Source organism: Dama dama, chromosome 30 (assembly GCF_033118175.1).
Source record: "Dama dama isolate Ldn47 chromosome 30, ASM3311817v1, whole genome shotgun sequence".
In the NCBI taxonomy this organism is placed as follows: domain Eukaryota; kingdom Metazoa; phylum Chordata; class Mammalia; order Artiodactyla; family Cervidae; genus Dama; species Dama dama.
The window spans coordinates 33,762,684-33,773,885 of record NC_083710.1 but is presented as its reverse complement, the minus strand read 5'-3'; the positions used below and the strand labels follow the sequence as shown (position 1 = coordinate 33,773,885).

Below are 11,202 nucleotides of genomic sequence, written 5' to 3'. Positions count from 1 at the left end.
AGCTAGACACAAAAGGTCACATATTGTACAGTTCCAGTTCCATTTATATGAAATACCCACAATAGGTAAATCCATGGAGACAATGCAGATTGGTTTTTGTCAAGGGGGAGGGGGGAATTGATGGTACAGGATTTCCTTTTGGGGTGATGAAAATGTTTGGAACTAGTGGTGGTGTTGCACAACAATGCAAATGTACTAAGTGCCACTGAATTGTTAATTTTATGAGAATCTCATCTCAGATTAAAAAAATAAATATATACACATATATTTTATTTATTAATCACATGTATATGTGTTGCATTTCCCAAGTGGTGCGAGTGGTAAAGAATCTGCCTGCCAATGCAGGAGATGCAAGAGATGCAGGTTTGAACGCTGGGTCAGAAAGATCCCCTGGAGGAGGAATTGGCAACCGGCTCCAGTATTCTTGCCTGGAGAATCCCACGGACAGAGGAGCCTGGTGGCTATGGTCCATAGGGTCGAGAAGAGTCAGACACGACTGAAGTGACTTAGCACCAATATACGTGTATATATCATGTTATATATATAAAACTAGAAGGGCAAATAATATGTTAATTGTTTTTCTGGAATTGTAGAATTATAGAATTTTCTGGAATTTATGGAATTGTAGATTTTTGGTTTCTTGGTTGTTTTCTTTCAATGAATGCAAATTTCATTCACAATAACAGTTTTTCAAAAGAGATTGCAGTGCATTGCAATCCTTCCTTCTTCTGGAGCTCAGGCTGCAGTTCTAAGGACTCACAAGCAGCACACATTCTTCTGGGGCTTCCCAGCCCTTTAGAATCAGGCAGCTTATCACTTTCTACATGACTGACAGTATTTTAGTTTTGTTTTGCCTGCAAGTTTCCTGAGTCCAAGTAAACAGAAGGAGGAAGACCAGAGAGGAATCACAGCAGTATGCTGACTTGCTGGAACATCCTCAATCCACAATCGTAGCCAAGACAGGGGAACCCAGACAGAAAAAGGAGAGTTAGGGAGGAAGGCTTCCAGCTGTGGCAACTCCCACCCCCGCCCCGCCCCGTTACTGTCCTTACAGGGAAGGGGAAGAAACTCGTAAGTTTTTTTGCACCTGCTCTTAGTCTGGTGATGCTAGATTGTTTTGATACTGCTTTTGGTCCCTGAGCCAGCCTTTGAATTTTGGTGGGCCTCTACCGACTCACTGCTCTGTGCAAATGCATCGGCTGGACTCCGAGAGCCTAGAGCCTTTCACTTCTAATGTGCTAGGACCCTACACTGGCACTATGCTTTACTCTTTGTTGTCATTCAGTCCGTCAGTCGTGCCTGACTCTGCAACCCCGTGTACTGTAGCCCACCAGGCTCCCCTGTCCTTCACCATTTCCCAGAGTTTGCTCAGATTCATGTCCATTGAGTCAGTGATGCTATCCAATCATCTCATCCTCTGTCGACCTCTTCTCCTTTTGTCTTCACTCTTTCCCAACGTCAGGGTCTTTTCCAATGAGTTGGTTCTTCACATCAGGTGGCCGAAGTATTGGAGCTTCAGCATCAGTTCTTCCAATGAATTTTCAGAATTGATTTCCTGTAGGACTGACTGGTTTGATCTCTTTGCATTCCCAAAGCAATGACACCTCTTGTTCCTCTTGTAAAAAAAAAAAGAAAAAAAAAAAAAAAGACTTCTCAGCCTGTGTGTGTCTAGTCCACTCACCATGCCCAAATCCCAGCCAGGTGGGCTCCAAGTGGCAGAGCAAGACTTGAGGTTCCCTGAAATTTAGGCCGGTGAGTAGGGAGGGGACTGCCATGTCCTTGCTCTGAACAGCCCCAAGTTCTTACGTACAGCTCACCCCCAGCCCATGCTTATTTGCTTTAGGACTTTTCTTACCTGCTTATGTTCAGAACACTTTATAGGATGATCCCTAGTTGAAACCCAGTGAAGGAAAAGTATGATAAAGCTTGTAATTAGAGATTCTATGTAATTCTAAGGAACTAGGTTTAATTCCACTTTAAAGTCTATTAATACAATTGCACTTATAAATGCATTTGCAGTATGCTGTTTTCCTAAAGTACCATCTCCAGCAAGGAGGTGAAGCAGTGGTCATTTTATCCCAATTAAGGCAGATCCTCAACATCCATTCCTGTTTTCCAAATAACCTGTCATCTCCTAATGCCCGGAATCTGGCCCACACAATCCTTGACTATACTTTTCTCCAAAACTATTGATTGCAGCTTCTGTAAAGATTGACACACAATCTCTGCTAGAAAAATCCCTCCCCAGGTAAAGCTCCTCGATCCAAAATGCCAAAATAGAAGCTCCTCATTTTCACACAATGAATTCATTATTGCAGTAACTTTATAGAGAGATAATTTGTTCAGTAGTTTAAACAGTCTAAATAGTCAACCCAAGGATCTCTCATGTCTGATTCTACCTCCTTGTGTTTGGGTGGCTCTGAACAAACAACAGTATTTCAGTATTTTAATTTCTCATCTTTTAAAAATGGAGAGCCTGTGAATCAATTATCCTTCAATTTAAAAAATAAATTAAAAAAAAAAATAATGCAACAAGAAAAGTCATTTCACAGAGCCAAAGAATAATCAGTAAAAAAAATCCTGATTTATCTTAGAAATCATTGCTAAAAACTTTCACTGTAAGGATAGCCTTGGGGAAGGGGTCATTTTGTCAGTTTCTGTCAAATTTTCAATGCACTTATCTTGACTCAGCAATTCTACTTCAAGGTGTTCACTGTGGTAGTTAGGAATAGCAAAAAATATCGAACAACATGAATGACCATCAGTAATTATCAAATGTATTATGGAAACATCATACCATGGAATGTCACTTGTGTGTTTGAATTGTGTGCCTGAAGAGAAAAAAAAAAAGTACATGAGTCTCTTTAACCCTTTTTCACTGATTTTCTCACCACTGTTGATTTGATCCCTGGGTTGGGAAGCTCCCCTGGAAAAGGGAATGGCTACTCACTCCAGTCTTCTTGCCTGGAGAAACCTATGGACAGAGGAGCCTAGTGGGCTACAGTTCATGGGGTCGCAAAGAGTCAGACACTGAGTGACGTTCACTTTTACTGGTAGCTTTGATTCCAGACCAAAACCTACTAGAAGGTGGGGGCATATTCTCGAGTATGGCCCATTAAATTATGCCTGTCATCCCATGTCCTGCGCCAGGGTGTATTGTTAAATAGCAGTGTTCCTAGAGCAGAGCCACGTTTTGCCTTGTTACTCCAGGGAGCAACTTGGCTTAGACCCAGGGAACTTCCCAAGTTCTGGCAAGTGTTAGCACTGTTCATGTCTTCACTGTAACAAGCGGGCAAGTGAACTAGCTTGCATCTCTTGTTGCATAGGTATCCAGAGTTTCCTAGCTTTTGTTTTAAAAGCATTTCAAGAGTCAATTTATAGAAAATGACAGTGCATCAATGTGAAAAAAATTTTTAAATAACTTATCACTTACCAGGCTAGTTAGTAGCCAATGGTTCACAGTTGAGCAGCAGTTAATCCCAAAATTTCAACTGTAATGGATTTGTGCTAATTTATAGTGATACCATCCTATGCAAAAAGTACCTGGCAGGTATTGAAAGAGGTATTTCAGGCCCTTTCAGAAGGCGTTAGACTGAACAGACCTAAATTTGAACTTCTGTCATGGTTTATATGATGCCAAGCAAGGGAGTTGCCCACACTTTCCATTCAGAGATTTCCATCTTGTATTTCCAGTGCATCTTCAATATAGCTGGATATTACCCTAAGGTCTAACAATACTGAGAAAATCCCCCAGGCCATGAAGTATTTGCTGAACATGTCACTCAGGCACTTTTCATCTTTATCATTTGAGTCTTACCCCTGTGGTGCACAGGACACAATTTCCAGATTAAGAAAATTAATACAGCAGTTATCAGTAACTGATAGCAAGACCATGAGGACAATTATAGTAACTAACCAGCCAACAGCTCCCAACCTTCAGGAAAACAATTACTTTTTAAATCAGTATGCCAATTGTTATCGATTTTTAAAATGCAGAAAATACTATAATCTGATGTGAAGAAAATCTTTATAGCTCATAGTGCTCTATTTCTAAACACTGAAATAGTTCCTCTGCATTAACTTAAAAACCATCTCCAGTTAAACAAGGGTTTTCCACTAAATTATCTAAATTGCTTCCTACCTTCATTTACTTGAGTTTTGGATACCCAAGCTTCAGGGTGTACTTTTGAATACTGAAGAGTTAGTATGTCTGAAGATTGAAGAGGGTTTTTGTCCATGTCTTCCTGTCAAGACCTGAATCGTTAGTTAACCTGAAAAAATCTGTGTTCCCATTCTCAACATCTTCTGCCACCTAACACCCACTGAAGTTCCTCAGGGCAGAATTTATGCATTTAGGATCACCAGTAGCAACAATTTCTATAGCTATAGGAAACTTGCATGTAAATCAGAGATAATGCCTTGTTCCTCTTGACCAAAAATTTGATAAATTTCGACAATTTCAGTCTTCCTTTGTTGTCCTCTCCTTTAGCTTGGAAAAGGGTAAATTTATAATCACTATTCTGCTTTTTACTTACATGTGCCTTGCTTTCTAAAACTATTAATTCAGTAGTCTGAAAGCAAAATTAGTTTTTTCCTAATGTATAGATACAGCAGCCTGAGAACACATGGAATGTCTCATGAAAATCTTTTTTTATCAGCCCATTAACCTATTTATAAGGGTGAAGTGAGTATTTTTAAAGGGATAAACTTTGGCAGCCCTTACACTTAAAGGATGTTGCTAAGAGGTATTAAGATAAAATATGTATGTAACAAAAATCTTAAGTGAAAGCCATTTAACTAATATTTAAAACCTCTGCAATTATTAGTTTATTAGTATCATCCAGGACTCAGATGTTCAGTATTCCTCCTGAAATTACATAAACAAATGCAAATGGAAAGAATCCAAGTCAAAATTATATAACAAAACAGCACTCCATCACAAAAGCGTGTAAAATTACAAGAACGCTATTTTAAAACACTGGCACTTTAAGAGAACAATAATCTCAAAAACCACAAAATTGCCAAATTGTTCCCTATAACTGCTAAGCAGATAAACATATGACCCTAATGAATGAGCTGGAGTTTTGTAAAAGTCAAATTCAAATAAATCAGTTAATTCATACTGAGATACAAAGCGTCTTCCTCCCTCGTCTACTTAATTTATAAAGGGGCAAACCATAATACAGGAAGATATATACCTGATTTAAAATGTGGTATATAACTTTAAAAGTTGGCCCAATTAATTAAAAATACCTTTAACCAAGGGTCTCAAGTTTCCTAAACAATCTCTACTTGGATAAACAGGAGAAGACATTTACAGCCAGCACTTTTTTCCCAGAGCCTTTGCTGGGACAATCGTAGACAAAAAAACAATATGGCAGTCTTGTATTTTATGCTCACGCTTTTGGGGATACATTCTCGGGTCTTTAACGTGGGAACTGCAAATATAACTGCCATTACATGGTAATGGGAGTTAAAGAGTGTAGAGTCCTCATGTAAAGATTAGAACATACTTTTCTATTAGTCCTTCAAGGACAGACTTTCAAAATGTTTGATTCTAATAATCCCGTGCTGTGAGTAGATTGGTTACTCTTCACTTGGTAAATGTAACTGGGCTATGTGAAATCCGCTATCAACTGGTCAAGATTTAAGTTTCAGTTATGGATGAAAACTGTCTCAATTCAACTTTTATTACCCTCATCATGGGTATGCAGGGTGCGCAGACAAAAGCTTTTTATTATCAGCTAACTATATGAAAGATAAACAGTGTAATAATTCGTGTGATCCAAAATGGGCAAAAGCAAAAGACTAGCTTCCCCTTAAGAAAAATTTTCAGACCTATGAAAAGGACAACAATACTAATAAAAAAAATTGTATTTACTTAGAAGCATTCAGAATGTCAACAAAACAGCTGCAACTTTTTTTCTTTTTCTTTTGCAATTACAGAGTGGTATTCAGTTAACAGAACAACAATTATTCGTATAAGCTGCATCAGAGACAACTGAAGATGAAAAAACTACCATCCCCATATATAACTAATTTGTGCTGTGCACCAACAAGAACCTGCTTTAAATTTCCATGCCAATTTACAACCCCCATACTGTACCAGGCAAGGTTAGTGGCTATTGAAAATACCACCAGGACAGGGCTATCTAAAGACACATTCGGTAGTGTGTTAACTATACAAAAAAAGACACTGTACAGTTTAAAAACAAATCTTACACAGCCTTACATTTCAATTTTTTTTCTTTAAAAGGAGTGAGTTGTGTACAGGGGGGTTAAATGCTTTATAGACAAGAAAAAAAAAAAACTGCGCTAGAACCAACTTATTCATCATCATCATCTTCTTCCTCCTCCTCATCCTCTTCATCTTCTTCCTCCTCCTCATCCTCTTCATCTTCCTCCTCTTCCTTCTTTTTCTTGCTTTTTTCGGCCTTAACAACTCCCTTTTTTGCTGCATCAGGCTTCCCTTTAGCTCGGTATGCAGCAATATCCTTCCAAAATAAAGGCAGGAAGAAAATGGGACGAAAGACAAAACAGTTAAGTAACAGGAGAAATAAAAGTAACATGGCAAAGCTTTATGGAAAAAACAAGGACTCAGATACACTAAAATACCATATACCTGCAGATTCACACCAACTTGGACTTTCACAAACAGTCATAAAAATATTATAACTATAAATAATCCAGAGCTCATGGTATGACACTAATATTTGCATTGCTATGCCTCACTGAAGTACAACTATGTACCATATCCAAACTTTAGTTTATTAAAACTAGAATGTAGAGACTGATTAAAGGGTAGACACTGCCACCTTCTGAATGCAAAAAAGCATTCTACAGGTTTATACTGACAGACCCTAATCCATAACAGGAAATCTTTCCTTAAAAAAAAAAAAAAAGTTATCTGCCACCAAGCATGCAATTAGGTTCAGAAACATCTAGAAATGGATATATTTCTCCAGAATGACTAAATAACCTAAAATCTAACTTTACTTAATATTTCAATTAAAAGTATAAGGGGGGGGTTATAGCTTTTTCTTGTATCAATTTACTGTACAGATTAAAATATTTTAAACTTTCTAACTTAGTCAAGTTTTTTTTTTTAATATAAGGGAGAGAACATAAGTGTTTCAGGGTGTTTATGAACAATATAGATCTGTATTACTTGGGCCAGCCTATTTTTATGCTGTGTGCCTGATCATTTAAAATAATGACATTATCTGAAGTGACTACCAGAATTTTCATAAATTCACATGTTGGAGAATAACAAAACCAGCTTAAGTGTATATGGCCCTTGCCCAAGACAAATTATGTTAAGTCAAACAACTTTAACAACTTTATTTGATCTACATTCTTTGAAAGATGGAAAGGGACTTGCAGACTACAGCTAATGGTGCACTGAATAGTTGCTATACTCAAAACTGCATCACACCTATTGGAAATCATAAAATAGTAAATTAAGATACAGTACCAAGTATAGTTGTTCATCTAACGTACTCTTTCACCACTACACCAAACCCGCACTGCTTACCTTTTCATACTTTTCCTTCAGCTTAGCAGCCTTCTTCTCATAAGGCTGCTTGTCATCCGCAGCAGTGTTATTCCACATCTCTCCCAGTTTCTTTGCAACATCACCAATGGACAGGCCAGGATGTTCGCCTTTGATTTTTGGACGATACTCAGAACAAAACAAGAAAAAGGCCGAACTAAAAGGAGAGATTAAGTTTAGAATTGCAAGTTTACCAACAACTGTGTTGTACTGCTATATAAAAGCAGCTTCTAATTTCTACCACATATTTGACAGAGTATCATGTTAAAAAATGCCAAATATCCCTCACTAAACTTAATTTACACAATTATTTTAACTTACAACATTACTAGTTGAACATATACTATTTATTAGTGTTCCAAATGAACATTCTGCAATTACTCTTATGATTTCTCAAGAAACAAAAAAGAATCAAAACGACATTTAGGAGACATATTGGGTGAGGTCAGTATCTCTAATTCCATTGCTCTAACTAAAACTGCCACCCAACAGAAAACAATTTAAATATACCAATACCAGTTAGCTAAGAAACTTTGATTACAGAATGGAGATCCACAGGGTGGCTTGCTAAATTTGCCTACTATAAAATACTTCTTGAAAAATCAAAACAGGCAAGATACTTACGGAGGCCTCTTGGGTGCATTGGGATCCTTGAACTTCTTTTTTGTTTCCCCTTTAGGAGGGATATAAGTTTTCATTTCTCTTTCATAACGGGCCTTGTCCGCCTTTGCCATGTCTTCAAATTTTCCTTTCTCTTTAGCAGACATGGTCTATAAAAAAAAATTTGTAAACTTAAATCAGTTAACAAAATTTTAACCAGTTGTGAAGTATGGAAATAAATAAAATCAGTATTCTTTGCAAAATATTTAGTAACCTGTTCCAATATCAACACCCACATTATGCAAATTGTACCGAGGCTTAAAAAAAAAAAAAAATCCCAATTTGGAATTCAGCCTTTATTACCTACTCAGTAGGTTTTCAGCCCTCTTACCTTCCACCTCTCTGAGCACTTCTTAGAAAACTCTGAGAAGTTGACTGAAGCATCCGGGTGCTTCTTCTTGTGCTCCTCCCGGCAAGTTTGCACAAAGAATGCATATGATGACATTTTGCCTCTCGGCTTCTTAGGATCTCCTTTGCCCATGTTTAATTATTTATCTAAAAAAATAAAAAAAACACAAGTTTAATGTTAACAGTGAAATTTATGGCACCGAAGTGCACTCTAACTTCTTGGGGAGTCAATGAACAGCATGGCACTGGTTATTAAACACGGCATTGGCATTAACCCCTCACAATATCAAAGAAAATATCAGGGATCGACAAATTCCTAGAAGAGTCTGCACCAACCCAATAAATGGTCCTTCAGTGGGATCTCAAAAAAAGTGTGGACACAATGGTACACTCATACCGTATTTGTCACTTATCTCCCTGCATCTGTTTTGAACGTAATACCCAAGCGGTCATTAAAAAATTTTTTTTTCATGTAAAAAACCATTATTAATCAACAAACCCAAAGGTCAGAAAGGAACGCTGCCGATTCATGCAGCTACGTAAGGAGTAGGTAAGAGCCAAAGTTGAGTAGACCTTTCCGGATTACGGGCCAGATTCCCCACACGTCTAAAGTTTTCCCCATGATTGCTTTAAAATATTCTCTTCTCGGCACAAAACTTTGCCGGGAGGAGGGAGCCGTGGAAGCGGCAGCTCGGACACAGGCTGGGGGTGGGGTGGGGTGGGGGGTGGCGGTGCTATTTGCGCGGCTGCCACCGCCAGGCAGCCTCGCTTCCTATCGTTTTGGCCCCGAGATGTATTTCGGTTCTGACTAAACACGTCCGGTCTGAAGTTTCTTCGAGTAAACAAGGATGAGGGACAAAAGCCACTCCTGCTCGTGGCTCGGGCTGCCCCCCGCCCCCACTCGGAGAGTGTGTATATATATATATATATATATATATATATTTTAAGCCCTTAAAAGTTGGGGCGCCGCGCGGGGCGGGTTCCGCACCCCTTCCCGCCACCGGGGCCCCCCTACTCCCGCCCGCCCGCCAGCCAACTTCGGGGCCGCGCGCGGGGAGGCCGCCCCCCCCCCCCCGAGGGGGATGGGGGCGGCGACCGGGCCTCCAGGCCCGGCTCCCCGCGCGCGGGGCCCGCCACGTGCGCCCGCGCCCCGCGCAGGCCCGCCGGCCTCCCCCATTTTGTCGGCTCGGCGGAGGGAGCAGCCCCGCTCGAAATGGGGGCTGGCTCCGCCCGCGGCCGCCGGGGCCGGCGCGCACGGAATGGCCGCTGCGCGTCTTCCCCGCCTGCGCCGCCGCCGCCGCGAGGGCGAGCGAGAGAATATGGCTCCTTCCCTTTGTGTGTGTATGTGTGTGAGTGTGTGCGCGAGAGTGAGTGTGCGAGAGTGTGAGTGCGAGCGCCGGCGGGCGGGGTGCGCGGCGCGCTCTGGCGCACACACTCGGCCATGACGGCCGGGGGGAGGGGCGGGGGGCGCGCGGCCGGACCCTCCCCCTCCCCCGACCGCGGTGTCTGTGTGTGAGGGGGGCCCTCCGCCTCGGGAGGCGCCCCCGGCCCGCTGCTCCCCGTCTCCCTCCGCGCGGCCCGCCGCCCCCGCACACGGGGGGACGCGGGGCTGGCAGAAGAGAAAAAAAAAAAGTTGCCTCGGAACTGCTGCGCCCAGCTTCCCCCCCGCCCGCCCGCCCGCCTTGTTTTCTCTCCAGCCAGCAGCGCCGGGCCGAGTCAGCCATGTTATCCAGCGAGCGCCGCGGCGCCGCTCCCCCCCGCCGCCCGGCCGCCCGGCCGCCGCGCCCGGCCCCGGGCTCGGGCTCAGGCCAGCGGGCCCGGCCCCGCGCCGCCGCCCCCGGCCCCGGCCCCGCGCCGCCGCCCGCCCGCAGCGCCGGCCCGCCCGCGCTCGCTCGCTCGCTCGCTCGCCGCCGGCGCCCGGCTCTGCGGCGGCCAATGCAGCCGTGAAGCGCCGCCCGCCCGCCCGGCGGCCCGCCGCCCCCCGCGCACGCCGGCCGCCCGAACGCTCGGCCCCGGGGGTTCGAAAACACGTTAAAAAAATTTTTTTAATGAAAAAAAAAAAATTTTTTTTTTTTTTTTTGCGCCAGTCAGCGCGGACGCCGCCGGGGGTGGAAACTCGCGGGGCTCGGGGCTCGCGGCGCCTCAGGCGGCCCCGGGGGCCGGGGCTTCGGCGCGGGGCAGGGCTCCCGGCGCCCGAGGGGAGGCTCGCTCCGTGCGCAGTTTCCCCCCACGGTCCCCCCTCATTTGCCTTTGTGTGGATCCTGACCCGCCGGCTCCCGGCCGCGGGGATCCGGCCGCCGCGCGGGCTGAGGAGCTGCCGGAGGCGCTCTCCCCGCCGCGGCGCTGCCCCGGACTCACCCTCCGCGAGGCACAGAGTCGCCCAGTGCCCGTCCGGCTCTCACTTGCCCCGGCGCTGTCTCTATGGAGCTCAATGTACTGCAATGGCTGTGAGAGCGGGAGCCAGACGCAGCCTCCTCACTCTCTCCGCTCTGTAACATTACTCTCCAGCCAGCGCCGCGCCTATTGGCTACCGCCAACTCACGGGGCTCGCTCATTGGCCCGATACCTCCCATTGTCCTGACCAGAGCCCGCCTGCTATTGGCTGTCTCCGGGGACACGTCATCAAGGATTGAAACAGCGCG

General features: G+C 43.8%; 1 protein-coding gene across 1 annotated transcript; it reads right to left on the bottom strand.

Moving 5' to 3' along the window:
• Window positions 1–5,674: 5,674 nt before the first annotated feature.
• On the bottom strand, window positions 5,675–11,075 carry HMGB1 (high mobility group box 1). The gene is made up of 5 exons (XM_061133871.1): window positions 10,919–11,075; window positions 8,544–8,707; window positions 8,177–8,322; window positions 7,535–7,709; window positions 5,675–6,494 (listed from the first exon to the last, which is right to left on the bottom strand). The coding sequence occupies exons 2-5, from the start codon at window positions 8,691–8,693 to the stop codon at window positions 6,327–6,329; spliced, it is 639 nt and encodes a 212-aa protein (XP_060989854.1). The 5' UTR covers window positions 8,694–8,707; window positions 10,919–11,075; the 3' UTR covers window positions 5,675–6,326.
• Between the last annotated feature and the right edge of the window lie 127 nt (window positions 11,076–11,202).